Source organism: Denticeps clupeoides, chromosome 14, assembly GCF_900700375.1.
Source record: "Denticeps clupeoides chromosome 14, fDenClu1.1, whole genome shotgun sequence".
In the NCBI taxonomy this organism is placed as follows: domain Eukaryota; kingdom Metazoa; phylum Chordata; class Actinopteri; order Clupeiformes; family Denticipitidae; genus Denticeps; species Denticeps clupeoides.
Window position 1 is genome coordinate 1,161,675 of NC_041720.1, and position 24,698 is coordinate 1,186,372.

Below are 24,698 nucleotides of genomic sequence, written 5' to 3' on the forward strand. Positions count from 1 at the left end.
AACGTGATCATATCCGACAATCCGACCCCGTGCAGGAAGACGAGTAACGTGGAGTCTTGAAGGAGAAACTGCTGTAATAACCACTTCCTATGGGGCCTAACTAAACATCCAAAGCATGATGAATAACATCATTATTTGACATCAGAATTAATTATCTCCAAAGTGAAGTGATTGTGAAACACTGCAGCACAGCACACAGTGACACAGCAAAATGTGTCCTCTGCATTTAACCATCACCCTTGGTGAGCAGTGGGCGGCCATGACAGGCACCCGGGGTGCAGTGTGTGGGGACGGTGCTTTGCTCAGTGGCACCTTGGCAGATCGGGACTTAATTTACAGCTATTGGAGGATCAATCCTGCGCTCCCGCAGTCACATGCAACGTGAACTCCCTTGAAGGAACCGGAAAAGAAACAATTCATCACAATCTGGGTTCTGGAAAGTGCATGCTGTTCTCTAGATGGTTCTGTGTTCCTGTCTCAGGTTCCTAATTATAAGTCACTACGTTTTGTAGGATTTCCTCCCACAATCTAAATATGTGCACAATAGTGCCAACTACTGACCCAACCATGCATATAGGTATAAACAGGCACTTCACAATGGAGTACAGCTCACCACAAGGTGCCCACACACACATACACTTAAGGACAATTTACTGAGTTGTCAGTTCAGCTAGTAGAAGAAACTGGAGAACCCAAAAGAAACCTGCACCAACACGGGGCAAGCACAAGGACCAAACTGGGATTCAATTTCCTCACCTTGTTAGTGTGAGACCATGGTGCTTTGGTGAGAGTGTTTTGGTCATTCTGCTTCGGATCTGGAATTTGTCCCCTGTGGGACTGGATCAGAGTGGCTGAATTTCAGAAAGACACTTCAGGAGACCTTTAGGCCGTTTTTTTGTCCATGTTTTGTAAAATAAAATTTTATTTGCAGTTTTGATAAAAGGAAATATTGTATTTGTCTGATTTTATATAATTAAGTCGTATCATAACCATAATTCGTCTCCAGTTCGAGTACCGTAAACGTAAAGCCTTCTATCGCATGCTGACTGCATTGTTACATCCCCACTCCTGATCAATATCAAGTAATTGCACCTTTGTATTCTAAACGCGGGGTGGAAGGTTTCAGCCCCAGGGCCGGTGTTTGACCTTCATCGGCGTTGCCCACGACTTCAATTCGTCCAGATGCGCCACTCCAGCGAGGACCGAGGACGGCGGCCTGCATCCTGCGGCTCGGGAGGGAACTCGTCAGGGAGCCCTGGAAATCACGGGAGAACTCCCCCCAGCCAATTAATTACACTCATTCAAGCGAGCCCCATGCGGCGCCAGGACGGGCGGGGCCGAGATGGCGCCAGAAACGCCGCGTCAGCGTAGCAGCAAACGTGCCGCGACAAGTCAAATGATTAATGAGGTTTGAAGGGTCGCAGTCGGCTCTTAAGGAGCCGCCATATTCCTCTAATGGAGGAGCAACGTTACTGTATCTCCGCGTCCGTACTGTACCGCGGCGGAGGCCTGGCTTCGCCGCTTGGCACGGGGGAGGCCTCGCCGCTCGCGCCGAGAAATTAATGTCGGATTAAAACCGCAGGCGGTTCTTCCTGTTCTCCTGAGCGGGCGCCAGGGCGATTCGCGGCTCGAGGCTGCAGCACTGGAGGGGGGGTGAGAGCCATTCATGGTTCTGCCGACAGTAGCGACGTCACCCTTCATGGCTGTTGCTCTGCTAATTCTAAATTAACAAGCAATAAAAATGTTTGCATAGTTTTGCATACTATTTGCATAGTTTTCAGATGTAATTTTACATAGCGTTGTCTTTCATATAAAAACACAGCCAAATGTCCAGCCATCAGTGCAACGTTGAAGACTGAACGTTTCATATTGAATTTGTGTTTTGAGCCCGGGGTAAAAAGCTCTGTTCGTACGACAACAATTACGATTGTTCTGTCGACGGTTCCAGAGGGCGCGGGGAAATTTACACCGCAAATTTAAAGCATAAAAACCTGCCAAGGTGTGTTACAGTTGTGTGAAGGACTCTTCATCAGCAGCTGAATGGTGGTGAAATCCATTCGCTCGAGATGAATCGGAACCACCAAGAAACGGCCTAGAGTGGCCGTCCCCATGCCACAGACGTGAGGCGGCGTCCCCCGGGGTATTTTTCTGGCCCGGTTTTTCTGAACAGGACGTATTGACAGGACGGCGTTAGCGCGGGGAAAGGAAAGTCTTAATTAAACCGGGACGCTATCGCGAGTCCTGCGGTGATTTATATACATTACTGTCGGCTTCGGAGAGCGCCTGGGCCCTCGGGGGGAGAGACGTGCTCGGGACAATTGGACGTGAGAAAACAGCACATACGTCCATGTGTGGCGGTGAATACTTTTGCATGATGGAATAAGGACGCTGGCTAAATTTGCATTGTGGCTCATTAGAGGCTGCGCTGAGCGGGGACGTTTCTGGAAAACGAGACCAGGCAGTGATCCAGATCACGGGAGAAGCTCCAAAAATCTAGAACATGCTACAGTGAACAACACAGCCTGTCTGGCGTAAGGCTCCGTTTTTTTTATTCCGTACCGAATCCAGTCTTGGCCAATGGGGACGGGGCGAAACTACGGAGTGGATAGACGAAGACCCGGCACATTCCGCTCCGGCTGCATCCGCGGAGACTGTATAAATAAAGGATTCCTCCTCCGCCGAGGACCCTGTCCCACTTCCTCCAGCTGTGTCCGGGCGGCTGCAATTTTAAACAACTTCGCCGGCGCCGGCCTACATTCCGGCTGCGAACGCCCGGAATAAAGTAACGGCGCGATGGCGTCCTGCGCTGACGCCGCTGATGGAGATTTAACGACTCCATTTAGCCTAAATTAGCTTACGGAGAAACGTAGAGTTCTCATTTTGTGACCAGGCAAGGACAAGCCGAATTTAATCGGCTGTCACCTCATCAGTGAAGGAGGCCAGGTAGATTTCTGCTCAGTCACCTTTGCGTGACGAGGCAGTGGGGGCGGCCTTCCATCCGGAACTGCAGCGTCCATGTTCAGCGTCCATCTTCACTTTAATGCATGCGTGCTTTTCACGGTAAAGACAACTGAAAGAAATGAGCATTACAAAAAAAATACCAGATTGAAGGGTAAACCATTTTACTGAAAGGCACAGCAAAAAGCATGGAGACCCCTGTGGATGGTGCATTTTACTCTTCTCTGAAGTCTTCTCTGAAGTTCCAAAGGGAGCATGTCGAGGAAAAATCGAATAGGGCCAATAATCGGAGCCTGTGGTACTCCGACAAGGACAGTGAAGCTGAAAAGAAATAGAAGAAACATCAAACTCATTCTACAATATGTAATAATTATATTTGTTCTAATTAAAGAGGGAGTTCAGCATTACAGTTGGATATAAAAATAGTAATCATTTTCTGTAAAAACCCAGTCATGACTGATAATTTGCATGCATTTCGGAGGGACTGTGACATTTCTTCATCGGTGGATCAGAATAAAACATTAATTAGACCAGATCTATTCTGCAATGATGCAGCTGAGGATTTAATACAGATGCCTGGGGAGCAGTAGTTAATATGTGATGTTGTGTCTATCCAGCGCTCACCATAAACTCATCATCTCGTGAAACTGCAGCTTTTGAAATTCCTGGTGACTTTATTGAGCATTTTAAAATAAAAATATGAAATGATAAATCTGGCTGACAACAGATCTACAGACTGGAATCCATTGGCTAGATGATCACTGATTGACAGATGAGGGACTGTAAGAATTGTAGGCAAAGTCTACGGCCCTTGCCCCCGTTTTATTAAAGCTCGTTTATCGCCGCGTTTGCATTGAATGGTACAACACACGGCAACAAGCCGCACTGATCCCTGCTTTATTAAAGTGGACACGGTTCATGAATGAAGCTTCATTCATGTCCTCCGTCTGCATTGCTGAACATTTTGCCGGATGAACCGTGTTTCGTGCTTTTTTTTAACCTATAAAGCGCTGTAGCTTCTTCCACGTCTCGGATTACTGGTCACGTTAAGCACATCTAACTTAGGAGCAGTAATCAAACGAAACCGAAAAAAAATGGGCTCACGTCAATTCTAATTAGCTTATTTCGTAAAATGGCGTATGCCTGCGAACGGCCTGATTGAATTGACCCTTCTATTGACCAGAGGGAAGTCTTCATCAGCCTCGTGCTGTAATGCAGCGGATGACGCTCGGTTTACGGCGTCGCACGTGGAAAAAAAAAAAAAGACCCCGATGATCCAGAAATGATCGGCGCCATTCGAGTCAACATCACGAGAAGAAATACCGATATGCAGAATGTCAGGGACATCTTATATACTGTAGATTAGACGTCCCCACCATCGTGTTGTTAGTGGACACATTTTTACCTCTTTTTTTTTTTTTTAATATCGCTACCGTTCAGGGAGGGTGGAGGACCGAGATAGAAATGGGCCTCTCACCAACACAAAAACAGCCACATTGGACATTCTTATGTGTTCATCACTTTGCCAACTGGTCCAATTAGTCCAAAACAATGAAGCTGAGGTGACATTACGATCAGCTGACTGATGATCATAATTTTTTTTCCCACCCATTTGCACACCTTCACCCATATTTTATGTTTTAGGTTAAAGACATAAAAAGTGTAATATTTGGTAATGTTTGCCATATTTGCATATTGGTTCATTGTTACTTGGGTGGTAGTAGCCTGGCGGGTAACACACTCGCCTATGAATCAGAAGTCCCAGGTTCAAACCCCACTTACTACCATCGTGTCCCTGAGCGAGACACTTAACCCTGAGTGTCTCCAGGGGGGGGACTGTCCCTGTAACTACTGATTGTAAGTCGCTCTGGATAAGGACGTCTGGTAAATGCTGGTAAATGTAAATGTGCTTGCAATATTTTTGCAATATTTAGTTCTACTGCAGTCGCTACAGCATTTCACTGCATTTCATACCGTGTGTGACTGTGTATGTGACAAATAAAATTTGCTATTCATTCATATACAGCAACACAGTGGCTCTGCGTCGTGGTTGGTCTCCCGTCGAGCAGCTAGTTATTAATGCGGTTATTAATAACGAGTTCCCACGCGTCGCAGGCGTACGGCTTTAAGCGCCGGGGTGTGCGTTGCCCATTCATGAGGCGCGGACACACACACACACACACACACACACACACACGCCGACCGACTGCGTGCAGGAAGTCCGCCTCCAGTCGCGACCACGGCACATGGGGACACCGTAACGCCTTCATCGCCGTCCTCCTCCTCCTCAGCATCCTGCCGCGGACGGAGGGATGTGACCGAGGCGTCGCGGATTCTCCCACGGACCGAGCCTCTGGCCACCGGAGCCACATGTCGGCAGCAGCGGGGCATCTGCAAGCCGGATCTGGAGGAGGATGCTGCGGCAAGTGGTGCACAGAGGGCTGAAAGCTTCCTTCTACTGGCTCGGCTTGTTCGTCAGCAGGCACCCCGTCTTCTTCCTCACCGTGCCCGCCGTGCTCACCATCATCTTCGGCTCCACCGTGCTGAGCCGGTTCCGGCCCGAGACGGACCTGGAGGTCCTGGTCGCCCCGACGCACAGCCTCGCCAAGATCGAGCGCAGCCTCGCCAACAGCCTGTTCCCCATCGACCAGTCCAAGCACAAGCTCTACTCGGACCTGCACACCCCGGGCAGATATGGCCGGCTCATCCTGCTCGCCCGCTCCGGCGGCAACGTGCTGGAGCTGGCCGACCAGGTCCTGCAGGTCCACAGGAAGGTGCTGGAGCTGCGCGTCCACCACAAAGGCTTCAATTACACTTTCGCGCACCTCTGCGTCATGACGCACCGCGACAAGCGATGCCTGCTGGACGACGTCGTCACGATCTTCGAGGACATCCGCCAGGCCGTCCTGGCCAACAGCACTTTCGCCAGGGTGCCGGTGGGCTACCCGAACACGACGCTGAAGGTGAGAGGAGCACAGCACGGCCCATGCATGGTGTCGCAATCATCTCCCCACCTCCTCTTCATCCAAATCCAACCAGTGGTGCACGGACGTGGACCTCGACGTCCCCCACGCGTGCAAATGGGGGGCACAGACCCTCCTGGAATCTATTCCTGCCTCTTCTCTTATGCAATGCTGTGACAGGAGATGTCCCTGATAGTGGACACTGGTACTGGTGCTGACTCTGGTATTGGTGCGTGGGGGCCGTGGCTGAGAAAAGCTCTTCTGATCAGCTCAGAGGACGACCTGCAACTTTTACGTTCAACTTTTAAGTTCAAAAAGGGATGATAGCTGTATCCTGATTGACAGCTCTTTTTTATATATATGTGTGTGTGTGTGTGTGTGTTACATTATATATTGCAAATATAAAGATATGGTCCATATATTGTATATGCCATATGCATAGATTCTCAATAATGGTTACAAATGTCATGATTTAAATTTTAGAAAAAATAAAATGTCATCGTTTGACCTGTTTCAGAACGGCCGAGTGTCTTTCATCGGCCACCAGCTTGGAGGCGTGACCTTTGCCCCCAACAGCCGAGAGCAGCAGGTGAAGGCCGCCAAGGCCGTGCAGATCACGTACTACCTCCGCAACCATGGGCCCGTGGTCCAGGACGTTATTGCAGAAAAGTGGGAGAACGAGTTCTGCAAGCTCATCCACCGGCTGGCCACCATCAGCGAGGACCTGTACATCCAGTCCCTCACCTCCTTCAGCCTGTGGAGGGACTTCCACAAGACTGGCCTGCTGGCCAAGAACGAGGTGCTGGTCAGCCTGGTGCTGGTGCTCCTGGCCGCCACCATCTCCAGCTCCATGAGGGACTGCCTGAGGGGGAAGCCCTTCCTGGGCCTGCTGGGAGTCCTCACCATCTGCATCGCCAACGTGACTGCAGCAGGGATTTTCTTCATCTCGGACGGGAAGTTCAACTCCACGCTGCTCGGGATCCCCTTCTTCGCCATGGGTAAGTGTCTTGGCGTCCCTGCTTCTGTCAAGAGATGAAGGATTATGATGGTTGCTGGAAGACTCCGGAGAGCGGGACCTTAATTGTCTCCTTATCTGTGCCGTGGTGTGTGATTCCATGGCCAACCCGCTGAATTCATTAACAAATAACCACATTTAAAACATATTCTTTCAACCGAGTACACGTTTATCTCACGTTTATTTCTGCACTAGTCAGTTTGAAGATTTACCTTTTTTTTTAACCATGATATCAGTTTTTCGAGATGCTCTAGATGCTCTTGAGTATCTGGAAAAAACGAGGGAACCACAAAGGACCCAATCGGTGGAGAGAACGCGGTGATTTCACCAGCGTACGATGGAAAGTGATTCATGGGCCCAGTTCACAACCTGGCAAAATCCGCACCAAAGAGCCAGACGGTTTACTGCTGAAGGGAACGTGGAGACGTAACGCGTGCTTGACGTGCGTTAAGGTCCAGCAGGTGTCCACCAACATCCTGTCGCGGTTAATCCAGCACGGTTAATCCAGCCCCGTCCTTTCCCGTCCTCTCGGTTGATTGTGATGCTGTCCACTGCAAGTTGCATTGCGGATTCGCGGTGGACGGGCGTGAGAACAGGACTCCGCCCTTCGGGGAGACCTTTCAGGCCCATCAACAGCGGTCCTGGACGCCAATTAAGCCGGAAGCTGTCTCGTTCGCTACAGACTGTGCAGGGGTGGCGCTGCTGGTTCCGGCGGCGAACTGTCAACTGGACAATTACGGCTGGATGAAGATCAGCAGCAGTTGGTGGAAGAGCTGAAAAACGGCAGCCGGATGATGTGCCGTCATTTCGTGTTTCTTATTTCACGTAACGCTAAAAACCACGGAATAATTTAACCCGTTTGGTACACGTGACTAGAAGTCAATGCTTAGAAATGGTATCGCTATCATTAAAATTGGTGCAGTGGTGGCCTAGCGGTTAAAGAAGCGGCCCCGTAATCAGAAGGTTGCCGGTTCGAATCCCGATACGCCAAGGTGCCACTGAGCAAAGTACCGTCCCCACACACTGCTCCCCGGGCGCCTGTCATGGCTGCCCACTGCTCACTCAGGGTGATGGTTAAATGCAGAGGACACGTTTCACTGTGTGTGCTGTGCTGCAGTGTCTCACCATGACAATCACTTCACTTTATTATATTTATTTATAAAATAATTGCATGAAATGCGGAATAAAAAACGAGTAGAACGTCTTTCCAAGCGTGCTGGCTAGCGCATGTTATTCTGCTAAACGCGTCCGTAAACGTTCCCGCCTTTTCCCTCCGTTACCGAACAAGACGAATCGGATTGACTCTGAACTGGACGGAGTCCAGCGCGGTTTAGCGGCGGCGGTATCTGGGCGCGCCAGCGTGGAGGCTGGATTTATGGCTTGACCTTGCCGCACGTGCGGGGGGCCCGTACGGTATCCGTGGACCACTTCCCAAATGAAAGTGCGCCTTAAATTATCCGCCTTCGCCAGGCCCCCACGGCCTTAATGCGAGGCCGGCGTGGCCGGGAAGATTAATTACCGGCTGAACGGCGAGTTTTCGACTGATTTACAGCGTTTTTGCATTTTACTTTCTGGACAACGACAATCTGGAGGAATTGATTTTATACGGCGGGAGTAAGATGAATGTTGACGCTCTACACCGCTGGCCACAATGTGGCGAGGCGTCCCCCGGGGGTTCTGACTGAAAAAGTCCGGAACCGGTCCTCCCAAACCGGTCCAACGCCGATGCGTTTTACGGTGTCCAGGTCTGCAGGGCTTTCAAATAAACATGATGAGTACTGAGTGACGAATAAAAAATCTGCTGAAAAATATTGCGTGCGCGCCATGAGGTTTTTCTTTTTCTCTCTTTATGAACACGTCTACAAGTTTCAATTCGGTTTTGTGCCACAAAAGTAAAATCATTTTATCTCACTCGCTCCTGGCGCACCACTGACTGATCTATAACCGTTGCAAAACTCAGTACTCTATTTTTTCTTAAATCTCCATTCTGTCACATCCAACGTTATATATGATATCGATCGGCACTGCGTCTCGATGCATAAATTCCCCCAAAGTACATGCGAGAGATGCACTTTAAACATGGTAACAGTGTTCATTTTGCAGCACCAAGCTAGCTAGAAAATGGAAAAAGCAAGAGCACTGTCCAAGACGAGCGTCCAAGAAAAACCAAAAGTTGTGGACGAGGCCGTTTGCAAGAAGTGTTTCAGAGATGAGCAGTCTTTGAAAGGCCATCACTCCGATTTATACGGTAAAGAGTAAAGTTGATCAATACTGTTGAAGTAAGTTAACTACAAGAATGGCCGTATGTGCAAATATTCTAGTAAAATGGTTTGCTTTTTCTCTCCTTGTAGTATCGGAAGTAGTACTGATTATCGGGTAGTATTATACTATACTATACTATATTATCTATAGTATTGGTATCGAGTTTGAAATTTCATTATCGTGACAAGCCCACGTACATCCCAGATCTAAAACATAACACTGTCCCCTTTTATTTAAGAAGGTGGCTCATTTTTGTAACACGGCTTTAGAGAAGCACGTTATATATGTAGCCGATGGATTATTATGCCGTAATGAAGCGCCTTTCCTGCGACATGTGTGAGAAATCTGTCATATTTTAGATGCCGCATGCATATGTCATTTTTTTAAGCAGCCCGGTCAATCAGTCATGAAAGCCAACCATGAGAGCCAATCAGACGCACTCATTTCTGCTTTAGTGTTAAGCGTGACATCAGCAAGTCGATTCCCACACAGAGCCGCCACCAACCTCGAGTCAATTTCCACAGCAAGTGAAATAGCTCTCAGTGTGCGGCACATTCATTTGTGTGCAAGCATGCATGCATGCTGGTGTTCACACACGTGCATGTATGTTTACATGTGTGTGTTTAGAGGACATGTGCATGTGTATGTCTGTGCAAGCATACATGTCTGTGATAGCACATGCTTGCAAATATGTTTACATATGTGTGTTTAGAAGACATTTGAAAGTGCATTTTTGTGCATATGTCTGTGCATGCATGGATGCATGCATATGTGTGTCGATGCATGCGAGTATACATGCATTGTGTCCAGAACATACGTGTGGGCGTGCTTCTGCATTCGTTAATGTGTGTCTTTGCATATGTGTCGCGTATGTGTATGCATTTGTGTGTTTTCGGCACATTCGCCGGCGTGTAGACGCAGAAGCCCATGTCCCTTCCGTAGCCCCTCCCTGGCATGTCAGCGCCATTGATCCAGCTCATTAAGGCCCACAGCCTGGAGAGCAGCATGAGGCGCGCATCTGCCTGTCTGCTTGAGATTCCCCCCACGCACACACCAATGTGCCTGGTCATGGCCAACCCTCTCAATGTGCAGCGGGGAAACCAATGTCAGCCGCAGCCTCAATCCGCACGCAGGCCGCACAATGCTGCGTAAAAAATGACAGTGTCGGGGGGGGGCGAGAGGAACAGCCCGTTCTGAACGAGCGCTATTGATTTGCTGCTGTGCTAGGAGGGGAGAAAAGTCCTCTGGAAGAGATTAGGGGTATTACGGGCGAGCTACTTATCACCAACGCCGTCAACCGTTACATATTACATGCCATTAAGCCACCAGCATTGTCACGGTGGGTACTGAGAATGCAGAAGGGACCCAGTTCGGAACCTTTGGGCGACCCTAAAGTCAGGGTAGAAAGACCGGACTATTTTTAAACTGCATGTTTTAGGTGATACTCTCTCTTGTGTCGTATATAAAGTGCAGCACATGGCTCATGTTTGGTAACAACGTTTGGTAATGTAGATATTCTTTTGCATTTTTGTTAACATTTTCAGCGTTTGGCAAATGCCCTTATCCAGAGTGACTTACACGAGTGCATTAAAATGCCCATCGTAGAAATCTCTCAATTGGTTCATTAAGATCCGATGGGGCAGTGGTGGCCTAGAGGGTAAGGAAACAGAACCTTAATCGGAAGGTTGCCAGATCAAATCCAGTACAAAGCAATGTACTATCCCCACACGCTGCTCTCCGGTTGCTTCTGATGGCTGCTCACTGAGGGTGATGGGTTAAAAGCAGAGGACCCGTTAAGTTGTGTCATCACTTACGTTTTTTAGGTGTATATGTGGTATATATAGTACAGGCCAAAAGTTTGGAGACACCTTCTCATCCAACGTGTTTCCTTTACCTTCATGACCATTTACGTTGGTAGATTCTCACTGAAGGCACCAAAACTATGAATGAACACATGTGGAGTTCTGTACTTAACAAAAAAAGGTGAAATAAGTGAAAACATGTTTTATATTCTAGTTTCTTTGCTCTGATTACTGCTTTACACACTCTTGGCATTCTCTCGATGAGCTTCAAGAGGTCGTCACCTGAAATGCTTCTCCAACAGTCTTGAAGGAGTTCCAGGAGGTTTTTAGCACTTGTTGGTCCAGCTCACCCCAAACCATCTGGATTGGGTTCAGGTCCGGTGACTGTGGAGGCCAGGTCTCCACTTTTTGTTAAGTACAGAACTCCACATGTGTTCATTCATAGTTTAGATGCCTTCAGTGAGAATCTACCAACGTAAATGGTCAAGAAAATAAAGAAAACACGTTGAATGAGAAGGTGTCTAAACTTTTGGCCTGTACTGTAGGTGTTTTGTTGCGTTGTTATTTCTGATGACCAGAAATTTTTAAAAGGGGAGGAGCCTGTAGTAGGGACACCCTTCTTTTTGGATAATTCTGGATGACTTTAAGCCTCTCTTGTTAAAATGTAACACGCCCAGGCGTTGCGCAGCCTCCCTTACTCCTCATACACAACCACGCCCTCTACCAACACCTAAGTGCTGGTTATCAGTGCTCTGGAACTGGTGAATGAGTCCACAACTCATGCATGTGGAAATTTGTGCCCATAGCTTTGCCATTTGGTTATGTTGGAGTTGCCATGCCAGCAGTGAAATGGCAACTGAAATGCGGTTTAAATCAACAAGGTGGTGTTTAACTGAACAACAACCAGCCGCCAGGTAGAAAAAGTAGTGGCTTTTCCATTTCATCCGTTTTAATTGGGGGCCATTGGAAACTGCAGTGCGTTCCCCCTCTATAGATTTATCTGTCCGAGCTGAAAAATGAGGCACTCATCTAAATGTTGTATTACAAGATTGGCCTTCCATTCTTGCTGTCTTGTGTGTGTGTGTGTGTGTGTGTGTGTGTGTTGTTTCGTGGGGAAGAGGAATCAACTGGTTTTAATGGCTTTAAAAGCCTACAGCTCAACAGCCCACCAGCCGGTGCTGCTGTAAACACACCCGCCATAAAACCTAATAATGAACGGGCCGCAATATGTCTTAGTACGAAATGCGCACGAACTTGCCTGGACAAAAATGAGCGATGCATAACCACTTTAAAATACGGCCTGCGATTAAACATACAGTTCTGGCTGAGCTGCTGACGGTGCTTCGCTCCACAGCAGATCTCCACAACAAATCAGCTTCATTTCTTTACTATTTACCAGGAGACAGTTGGCAAAAACAACTTGCATGACACAGTTAGCCTCTTTCTGAACTAAATGCAACACATTATGACGATGAACGGGGGTGGGGGCGCATGCAAACAACAATAACAACAACCATAACAACAGCAACAATAACAACAGCAACAATAACAACAACACATTATGACGATGAATGCAGATGATCGGGGGTGGGGGCGCATGCAAACAACATTAATAACAACAACCATAACAACAGCAACAATAACAACAGCAACAATAACAACAATAACATCAACAATAACAACAAAACATTATGACGATGAATACAGATGAACGGGGGTGGGGCCGCATGCAAACAACATTAATAACAACAACACATTATGACGATGAATGCAGATGATCGGGGGTGGGGGCGCATGCAAACAACAATAACAACAACCATAACAACAGCAACAATAACAACAATAACATCAACAATAACAACAACACATTATGATGATGAATACAGATTAATGGGGGTGGGGCCGCATGCAAACAACAATAACAATAACAACAACACATTATGACAATGAATGCAGATGATCGGGGGTGGGGGCGCATGCAAACAACAATAACAACAATCATAACAACAGCAACAATAACAACAATAACATCAACAATAACAACAACACATTATGACGATGAATGCAGATGAACGGGGGTGGGGCCGCATGCAAACAACATTAATAACAACAACACATTATGACGATGAATACAGATGAACGGGGGTTGGGGTGCATGCAAACAACAATAACAATGACAATAACAACAACACATTATGACGATGAATACAGATTAATGGGGGTGGGGCCGCATGCAAACAACAATAATAATAACAATAGCAACAACAATAACAACAACACATTATGACGATGAATGCAGATGATCGGGGGTGGGGGCGCATGCAAACAACAATAACAACAATCATAACAACAGCAACAATAACAACAATAACATCAACAATAACAACAACACATTATGACGATGAATGCAGATGATCGGGGGTGGGGGCACATGCAAACAACAATAACAACAACCATAACAACAGCAACAATAACAACAATAACATCAACAATAACAACAACACATTATGACGATGAATGCAGATGATCGGGGGTGGGGGCGCATGCAAACAACAATAACAACAACCATAACAACAGCAACAATAACAACAATAACATCAACAATAACAACAACACATTATGACGATGAATACAGATGAACGGGGGTGGGGCCGCATGCAAACAACAATAATAATAACAAGAACAATAAAAACAACACATTATGACGATGAATACAGATGAACGAGGGTTGGGGTGCATGCAAACAACATTAATAACAACAACACATTATGACGATGAATACAGATTAATGGGGGTGGGGCCGCATGCAAACAACAATAATAATAACAATAGCAACAACAATAACAACAACACATTATGACGATGAATACAGATGAACGAGGGTTGGGGTGCATGCAAACAACATTAATAACAACAACACATTATGATGATGAATACAGATTAATGGGGGTGGGGCCGCATGCAAACAACAATAATAATAACAAGAACAATAAAAACAACACATTATGACGATGAATACAGATGAACGAGGGTTGGGGTGCATGCAAACAACATTAATAACAACAACACATTATGATGATGAATACAGATTAATGGGGGTGGGGCCGCATGCAAACAACAATAATAATAACAATAGCAACAACAATAACAACAACACATTATGACGATGAATGCAGATGAACGCAGTAAAATGTAGTGTATGGGACTGGAACGGGTGGAGTTTGTATGGGCTGGAACCAGCAGTGATGAGCCGGTGACGGGGAAGCATGCCTTGCTGACCGCATTCAACAGGGCTTTGTAGAGTTGTGCTATTTTAATGTCGGGATGCTGTTCACTTCAAGAATTAAGCAAAAAAATCTACTGCTGTCGTGCCGCTGCTTCAGAACCAAGCGCGTCTTCCCACCTCATACGCTCGGCGGCCACGAGCACGCTGTACGAGTCGCCGACAGGTAGCACATTTCATGCGGGCTTTATTATCAGGTATCCTATAAGTAGCTAGGAGTTCTAAAATACAATTTCATTTAGATGGATTGGACATTTCTGACGGGATTAATGCTTTTAAAATGTGAATTTTCCATTGATTTCATCTATATAGTCTGATGGAACATGGACTGCGTAATATCAGGAATCCAGGAACTGAGTTACGAAGATAAATTGGCCTTGGCACGTTTCCGTATGACTGGGATCACCTTCAGATGCGCTAGTGCCCTGTCCAGTTTTTAGGACGGAATCCATCTTTATTAATCTACACGTTACTCAACAACAGCGCTCATAACAACTGTGACTTTGTCCTCCTTCAGAATGTCCACGTGCTTCCTGCCTCTGTGCCACCGAAGTTTCGAACCTGTAATTTTGTTTAATGACTCAGCAGCCCTGCAATTTGGGGATTCGGGGATTTGGGGGACACACAGGTCCCTTTATTATAGCCCGATGACAAACTGCCCTCTCCGGCACATGAAGTACAACCTCTCATTTCCCAGCCGGCTACTCGGGAGACGCGCCTCCCCGGCGTCCGCCGGAAAACAGGCCAGACGTCTGGATCACGTTGGCCGGTGACAAAATAAGCCGCTCGCCTGGAGAGGGAGCGCACCGCCGTGTCCTAAAATCTGTCCCCGCCGTCCTGGCGAGCACATGACAGATGAGGACAAAGCGCTTTAATACTAACACCACCATCATCTCACACTAGTCCAGGGGTTATGTTTCATGTGGTGCTTAAATCTTTTCTCCGTAGTTGGTTCTGTCAGGTCCCCTTGGTCCTTGAAAGGGCTTTGGACCTTGTCAGATGTTCCGGTGTATGGCATTACTGAGGTTTTCTCGTGTCCTTTGGTTGAGTATGTCGTTGTCACAAAAAATATTCTGTCATGATAAAGAATAATCACCGTCACAAAATTCACCCTCATTCATGATGTGTAGTAAAATATATACAGTATATGTATGTATGTGTGGGTGTGTGAGGGTGGTAGTAGCCTAGTAGTAGCCTAGTGGGTAACACACTCGCCTATGAACCAGAAGACCCAGGTTCAAACCCCACTTACTACCATTGTGTCCCTGAGCAAGACACTTAACCCCGAGTGTATCCAGGGGGGGACTGTCCCTGTAACTACTGATTGTAAGTCGCTCTGGATAAGGGCGTCTGGTAAATGCTGTAAATGTAAATGTAAATGTGTGTGTGTGTATATAGTCATTTGCACAAAAATAAGTATTGAAATTTCAAGATATACAAATTTGCAAGCAGATATGGAAAATATTTTCTTTAGTACTGCAAGATTGAAATGACAATAAAAATGTGATCATTTTTAATATTGTAATAGAAATAGGCCTAAAATGGATACTTGGACACTGTTCCCAAATGCTGCTTCAGCTTTGTTATCTTGGCGAACCTCTTCCCATGATGCACTTGCACTCCAGGACTGGGCTCAACAGTCAATCACAATCGAGTTAGCAGGCATTAGAAATGCAGGCTTGCATCTGTTGCACATGTTATCTGCATGTGATGTACATTAACAAACTACTTACTATGAATTAATAATTAATGTACTTTAATTACATCTTGCAGCAGGATCAGGCAGTCACATGGCCGCTTTATTTTCACGAGATCGCCAACCTTGTCTCGCTGTGTGTAAAAAAAAGAATAAAAAAGGCGTAGAAATTCATGACCTCTTGGCGTAATCTGGTGTTTTTCTCGCCCACCAGTGCCAGGTTTCCGGCTCATTTGCATATTCTGTGACAGAGAAGTGATGCGAGTCAAGAGTGGCCTGAATAAAATGTTATTTTCATCTAAATTCCCCGGTTTCCCCCGCTCCGTTTTCTCCTCATTACGGTGAGGAGCCGTGACAGACGTTTTTCAAAACCTGTGATTCCGACATTTCCAGCATGAATATTTGAGCAAGTCTTTCTCCCCCAGGAGCTGTGTATTAGATAAACAGAGGAAATAAAAAGCCGCTAGATCATTCCTGGCCTTCCGTCTTGCTGGTATGTAGGTACAAGTCGTGCAGAAAAATACAGGACACAGGACAGTGGTTATTACCATTCATTACTTCATTTTCACTAGACATTTTCCTAAATGTTATCATGCCTCTCCACCCTGCACTAGGAGACTCAATTTGAACCACTGGGGCAAGGAAGTGGCCTAGCGGTTAAGGAAGTGGCCCCGTAATCAGAAGGTTGCCGGTTCGAATCCCGATCCACCAAGGTGCCACTGAGGTGCCACTGAGCAAAGCACCGTCCCCACACGCTGCTCCCCGGGCGCCTGTCATGGCTGCCCACTGCTCACTCAGGGTGATGGGTTAAACGCAGAGGACAAATTTCACTGTGTGCACCATGTGCTGTGCTGCTGTGTATCAGATTTCATTTCACTTTCTGACTGCCACTAGTGTCTTAGACCCCAGAAAATCTATTAATCTACTAAACATGGATGAGATGCTGCTGCGTTCATCACAACATCCTGTGTTGATTTAAAGACTGGGACGTATGGGACAGTTCCGTATTTTAGGGCATGTTTGGCCACCCTAGTGGGATCTGGTATGGTTTTATCAGTGTTTTGGGTCCGTAGGTTCTTCTGCACCATCGGAATGGCCGGAGTGTTTTGCAAGGCGCAGCACAGGCGCCCATGTTGACCGGTGCAGTAATATTAAATTATGCGCCGGCGATGATTCATCCGAAGCCAGACGGACCGGTGACGCGGAATGCTTTAGGACCCGCCCACGTCCTTCGTCCCCACGCTTCCCCCGGAAAAAAAAGCCTAACGAATTCCCAGTCAAATTAGCATCCGAAGTAATGATGACATATTCGTCGCCAGTGCGGACTGTCACAAGAGGAATTTCCGGCTGCAACCGCCGTCCTAGTGCTTCTCGGTGCATTAATTGCTTAAACGCGATCGTTAATTTACCTTCACTAGATAAAAAAAGAAGGAGCATTGAGATGTTCGCCGAGGCCTCCAAGGAACAGGCCACGGTCCTCCGCGGATTTGCACCGCTCCGAGGATGATCCGTAATGGGCCGCTCCGCCGAAGCTCGACATCATTTGGAATAAGATATTTACCTGGAGGCTACACTGCGGAGAAGGGGCTGCTGGGACGCTTCAAAGCAGATGGGGGTTTGAACTCCGAGGCGTCGCTCTGACTCTGGATGAGAAGGAGACACGGTGGCTTGGGTGGTCCGATGGGTAGAAAGCGTGCGCATAACACGGAAATATGTCCCCAGAATTCCCAGAATGTTTTGCCCTGGATATAAAAAGAAACACATGGCTATGATTTATTTTGTCATTCACCTCACTCATAATTTGTACCGCATAATAAGACGTTTTTTTGATTCAGCTGTTCTTTATTTAGAAGTGAATTAAGTACACTATGGGTCTGAATATTTATTCATGTATTCACTCCTGTCCCACTGATTTACTGTCCTTTCCACCACCCTGTAGAAAGCAGCATTCTGGGATCTTTCTTTTTTTATAGCAACAGTGAGAAATCAAAGCAGTTTTATTTTATTAACGTGAATAATAAACATTTTATCTTCTGAAATATGAAACATGAACCAATTACATTGAATATGGTGTATTTAGTATGTATCTGGGTATTCTATAGGAACACTGTGTTTGGCAAATTTATACATCTGGAAAAATTTAAAGAAGCACCTCAAAATGACCACAGTCATTCATAGATATTTATTTTAAAAACTTTTATTAATCCCGAAGGAAATTGCTTCTCTGCTTTTAACCGTCACCCTCGGTGAGCAGTGGGCACCATGACAGGCGCCCGGGGAGCAGCGTGTGGGGACGGGACCTTCATCAAGGGGACCTCGGTGGAACCTTGTCGGATCGGGATTCGAACCGGCAACCTTCTGATTGCGGGTCCGCTCCAAACGGGTTATTGCTCCAAATGAGTGAAACGTTCAGAGGAATTTGGTTGAAAAGGTCTGAACTCTTGATGCACATCCTGTACAAACTGGCAAATAAAAAAGAAATCTTTTTCTACCTCTACTTTGAACTGCTCCACAGAAGATCGGTTGTCTCTATGTCTCTATGTCCTCTGCGTCCTCCCCTTAGGAATGTATGTGTTGAAATATTGGAGCTGTGGAACAAAAGGCTCAGTGTACCAGCAGTTAAAGCTTCCTCTCTTGTTTCTGGCAGGTCACGGGACCAAAGGAGTGTTTGAGCTCCTGGCTGGCTGGAGAAGAACCAGGGAGAACCTGCCCTTCAAAGAAAGGGTTGCGGACGCCTTTGCTGATGTGATGGTGTGCTACACCATGACCAGCTCGCTTTATATCATCACGTTCGGAATGGGCGCCAGCCCCTTCACCAACATCGAGTCGGTGAAGATCTTCTGCCAGAGCATGTGCGTGGCCATCCTGGTGAACTACTTCTATGTCTTCTCCTTCTACGGCTCTTGCCTGGTGTTTGCAGGCCAGCTTGAGCAGAACCGGTACCACAGTGTGTTTTGCTGCAAGATACCCTCTGTGGAATACCTGGACAGACAGCCCACGTGGTTCAAAACCATGATGAGCGACGGGCACGACCTCTTGACCCATCACGACAGCGTGCCCTACCAGAACCATTTCATCCAGCACTTCCTGCGGGAGCATTACACGGAGTGGATTACCAACACCTACGTGAAACCCTTCGTGGTGATTCTGTATCTGATTTACGCCTCGTTCTCCTTCATGGGATGCTTACAAATCAGCGACGGGTCCAACGTGGTCAACCTGCTGGCCAGCAACTCGCCCAGCGTGTCCTACGCCCTCACCCAGCAGAGGTACTTCAGCAACTACAGCCCGGTGATTGGCTTCTACATATACGAGCCCATCGAGTACTGGAACGCCACTGTGCAGGAGCACCTCAAGACCCTTGGCCATGGATTTAATAAGATCTCCTGGATAGACAATTACTTCCACTACCTGAAGGTGGTGAACATGAGTGCGTCGAACAAAAGCGATTTCATAAACGTTCTCAAGACGTCCTTTTTGAAGAGCCCCGAGTATCAGCACTTCAATGATGACATCATCTTCTCCAAGAAGGGGGAGGAGTATGAGATCATTGCCTCCAGGATGTATCTGGTGGCCAGAACGACAGAAAAGACCCGCGAGGAGGTGGTGGAGCTGCTGGAGCGGCTGCGGCCCCTGTCGCTCATCAACAGCATCAAGTTCATCGTCTTCAACCCCACCTTCGTCTTCATGGACCGCTACAGCTCCTCCGTCATCTCACCCATCCTGACGTCAGGCTTCAGCGTCCTCACCGTCCTCGTCCTCACGTTCTTCCTGGTCATCAACCCCCTGGGGAACTTCTGGCTGATCCTGACTGTCACGTCTGTGGAGCTGGGGGTGCTCGGCCTGATGACGTTATGGAATGTAGACATGGACAGCATTTCAATCCTGTGCCTTATTTACACGCTCAACTTTGCGATGGATCACTGTGCGCCCCACCTTTACACGTTCGTACTCGCCACCGAGCACACCAGGACCCAGTGCATCAAGATCTCGCTGGAGGAGCACGGGGCGGCCATTTTGCAGAACGCGTCCTGCTTCGTGGTCGGGATGATGCCCCTGCTGTTCGTGCCTTCCAACCTGACCTACACGCTGTTCAAGTGCTCCCTGCTGACCACCGGCTGCACGGTGCTGCACTGCTTCGTCATCCTGCCCGTCTTCTTGACCTTCTTCCCGCCGTCCAAAAAGCGGCACAAGAAGAAGAAGCGGGCCAAGCGGAAAGAGCGGGAGCGCGAGCGCGAGGAGATCGAGTGCATCGAGGTCCGGGAGAACCCCGACCACGTGACTAACGTCTGAGCTTCCGCTCCATGATCTCCAACGTCCGACAGCATTCTGCGCGTAGCATCAACCAAAAACCACCAGTAGATGGAACGTCTTGCCACTCAATTCGGAAAACGCTAGAATGCTGAATCGTGGCGAAGCGTGCGAGCACAATATGAGCAGGGATGGACGTGACCAGACGCTGAGCAGAAGATCCCAGCAGATGGTCTGGAGGAACGTCCTGCACAAGCGGCGTGGCCGAGGCCGACCGTGGCGGGGGTCGAATGTAGCTGCTTCGCGTTCCTGGTCACGTAGCGGCGGTGAAAAACCGGCCGGTAGCCGCCGGAGGCGGTGCGTGACCAAGACTCTACTGGCGCAGTTGCTCCCGTTAATGGACGCGTGTCCCGGCCGCTCGTCCCCTTTTGTCCACCTTGTGACGCAGCCGATTTCGGTCAACGGGCAGCTTTTTTTTTTTGTTGCCGTTTTTAACCGGCTCACCTACTGTAAGTGTTATCGTCCGTTACCAGTGATGTGTGTGGGTCGTTCTTTTCAATCACTTGGGTGCGTGTTCAGTATGACGTTGTCTTTCCAAAGATTCCTTTTGTCACCAGGGTGGCTATTCTGAGAAATGTAGATACGTTTGGACCAAAAAACAGGACACCTGCCGTTGCAAATACAGGTTATGCATGTGGCTTTTCATATGAATAAACCATTCTTTAGGTCAACACGTCTCTAGATCAGGTCTTGAGATGTTCATAGGTCGCTGTGTCCATATTGCTGTGAAATGCTGAGCAGTAATTCCTGCATAAGTGGAAAAGAAATCTCAAATCCATCTTTTCAGCTGTCTTCGCCTGTTCCAATGCATTTTAGCAATCAAAACCATATTTCTATACATATAACTGTTTCCCTGTGACCCAATCAGTGAAATGGAATATAAGGGGCTTTTGGGACCCGTTCAATTACAATCCTGCCACATTTTGCAACAACCATTTCTTTATAGCTAAATGGCATGAAATGGAAATAAAAAAAAAATTGCAAGCTTTAATCATATATTTCCCAAAATGATTGTACACGCATGGCACTCTACTGTATGTATGCATGTCTCTACTTAAATGTGCATTGACAATTTTTTAATTTATTTTTTTGGCTGTGTCTTCGAAGTGTTCCAATGTTTATCACCGCGTTAGGCGAAACTCTTACCCCTTCTGTCACATGGATAATGATGGTCAGAAAACATCGGAATATCGTGTAAAATACTTGTGAATACTTTTTCTATTTTTCTAACAACCCGACGACATTTTTTAAAAGATTTTTATTATATTAAAAAAAAAAAAAGCAATAAAGAAAAAAATAAAAAATAAAAAGGAGGAAAAGCGAAGCTCAGTAGGCCAGTAATAAAACCGTGGTACGTCAGCCTCACTTTTGTAATGCACCGCGGCACACCGCACACCACGGGCTTGTACACTGTGCAGGGCGCCGTCCCCCACCGTCTCCGTTCAGCGAAGAGACGTTCGCTTGAGGGTCATCGCTGGCACAGCGTCGCTCTACAGTACAACAAGGTACTACCTGTAGCTGAACTACAAAAGCAACTGTGCTCTCTTAGTCATGTAATAAACAAGTAGGGTTTTGTAAAAAAAGAAGAAATAAAATGCTCCACTTGCACTTTACCTCTCCATTAAAGGATCAAAGACTGTTTGAAAGGCTTTTTTTTTTTACACATAAAGTGACACATAAACCTACCTGAAAAGACTGTGTTCTTTTAAAGCTTTTGGTGGATTTTCTTTTGCTGCTTGGGCAATTCTTGCTGGTCAGACATTCTTATCATTGACCTTCTGCCAAACTAGGTTGGTCGCTCTTAATATTTGGCTTTAGCTTCAGCTAAAGTGTTGATGAACACATGCAAGGTTTTCAGTACAGATTTGCTTTATTATTTTATTCCATAAAACCCAGTCCTGACCCACTGCATCGACCCCAGCTCATAACTCCGCCTCCACGGGCTTGTACATTAGGCACAAGGCATGCTGGGTGCATGGCAGGGCAGAGTAGAAGTTATTGATTGAACTGATGGACGTAAATTAAATACTACTACAACACGCACACTAGTGCATACATACAGGTTTAAATAATGCAGGTTATTTATGGGGCCTGGAGAGAGAATGCACAGACAAACCGGGCCCTAGGGGACCATGCATTTTCATTGGTTATTGCACTGGGCGCGTGTTTATCAAGGGATGTCCTGTTTCCTTTCGCACGTTAGAGGAAGCGTAGATTTCATTTTGGCACCTGCGTACCGTGGTTCCGTGGGAGGAACAGAAATACGAACGATCGAAACAAGTAAATGACAATTAAAAGATCTGGCCATGCAATGAAGGTGGACATGGAATGATGGCGTTTGCAGATGCAATAACGCAGTGGTCTTGTCGAGTAGTGAAGGTTCGAGGGGACGATTCTCTGGGAGGAGTTGGAATGGGGGGGATCCAGGCTGCTCGGCTGACGCATTGTGTGTGTGGAGGCTATTCTGCAGAGCGTAGAAACGGTACGTTTGAAAGCACCCGGTGCTGCAGCCGCAGCTGCTTCCACGCTGCACTGTCATGCAAAGTTATGGTGACGTCCTCAGCAGATCCTGATGGGAACTAGATGTTCGGTGTTTATGTGTCGGTATGTCTCCACCTGATGCTGCTACTGTGTATTAGAAGTATATCAAATCTCGTTTTTTGTCCGGAGGAAGGGACGGGTTGTGTGTGGTGGGACATGCCACCATCTGGCGGGAGACCCTTCAGTCCTCAGCAGTGAAGTATAGTGAAGTGTGTGTGTGTGTGTGTGTGTGTGTGATAGAGAGATCTTGTTCAGCTACACTGTGACGATCAGCGGTTCCGTCCTGCATTCTAAGGACGGGGACAGCTGTTGAGCACGCGTGTCGGTTGTGACTCTGGTGCTGCGGCGGTCCTCGCTCGTCCAATGCGGCAGATCAGGGGCGGGGAAGGGTGTGGCGGTGAGGGGCGGATGACTCAGATAGGCAGGGGCGGAGGCAGAGACCCTAATTTCCATATCAAAGCACCCGCGACGGGGCCCGAAACGGACTGTGATGCTCGTTCGGAGCGAAGATCCGGTTCTTCCCGGAGACGCGTCCTGCGAGGCCTGATGTTGCTGCCTGGTTACGTAACACATCTGCAGTGGGCTTTTTTTGGATGTGTGTGTGTGTGTGTGTGTGTCTTTCACACCTTCTGCTAACGGTGTGAAGTCGGGTGAGTGCAAAGGAAGTTGTTGACGGCTCCAGAGGTCTGTCATTTGACGCCGGTTCCTCTGTCCCGCGTGTCCCTTCCTGTACGTTCAAAACTGCAGACACTAAACAGAACCCGGAATATAAACAACGCAAAAGCTGATTCGTGTCCGACCAGGAAAGAAAAGCGGAATAAAACGACTGTAAAAAAAGAGGATCAGAGCAAACAGAATTACGTCATGGAATGTTTTGGTCTGAATTCATTAGAAGTGCGTGGGTTTTTTTTTCTTGAATGCTACGAATATTTTTCTGTGTAAAAAAATCTTTTTCTACCTGCCTGCTATGTTCAAGCTCTAAATATTATGCCAATGTGATTTTTTTTTTATCTGGAAATGAAAACAATTTGGATTAAAAAAGAAGCCTTTTTCTATGAAACGGTTTTGTGCGACGTGCCGTTTGTGTTGTGTCTGCTCTTACTTGCATTTATTAGCAGTATTTATTGCCATCATTGAGTGTCTTAGCACGCCGAACTCAGGCTAATCGGTATTTATTGGAGCCAAGATAATCTCGATATTGGAAAGAAGAATTCACATTCACTGGTTCACCATCGGATTTAATTTGATAAAGGGTCTGGGTGGGTAGTTTCTGTCTGGTGCTTTTTGTAAATCCCGAAGATATGAAGGATGTGTGATATTAGTGAGCACAACTGCAACCTCTGGCTTAAAACGTGCAGTACCGCGGTAAACCGACCTTCACCTGCTCCTGCACCTGCTCCCACTGAGGTCGGCAGCTCCTGCAGGTGAGGGGGGTTCCGCACACCTTTATCCTGCCAGTCTGATCATGACAAATGCTCCACTGTAGGCCCGGCGCACGCTGGCGCCTTGATGAAGAGTCTGGCTGAGGAACCCGAGGATGAAGGCTCGGTGGACCTCCGGGTATTTCCTGCAATTTCAGGCTAAAACAAGTGAAGGAACCACAATTTTATCAAACACAATTTTTTTTTTTTTTAATCAAAGTGAAAATGAGTCAAATTGACCTGTATCATCCACATCAAGCCGAACTTCCTGTAATAGTGCTCAGATCCTACCAAAAGGAATACCAGATGCTCTGGTGGAGCATCTGTGGGTCTGATTCATGGAGGTCCACCTCATAATGTACATGTACAGAATGTATCCAGTAGTTACATGGACAGTCCCCAAATGGAGACACTCAGGGTTAAGTGTCTTGCTCAGGGACACGATG

The 24,698-nt window shown here is 47.2% G+C and overlaps 1 protein-coding gene across 1 annotated transcript; it reads left to right on the top strand.

The window, feature by feature from the left end:
- The first annotated feature begins 5,130 nt into the window (after nucleotides 1-5,130).
- Nucleotides 5,131-21,970, top strand: ptchd4 (patched domain containing 4). The gene is made up of 3 exons (XM_029003009.1): nucleotides 5,131-5,921; nucleotides 6,439-6,919; nucleotides 18,627-21,970. Exons 1-3 carry the CDS (start codon nucleotides 5,373-5,375, stop codon nucleotides 20,270-20,272), a joined length of 2,676 nt encoding a protein of 891 aa, XP_028858842.1. The 5' UTR covers nucleotides 5,131-5,372; the 3' UTR covers nucleotides 20,273-21,970.
- The last annotated feature ends 2,728 nt before the right edge of the window (nucleotides 21,971-24,698 follow it).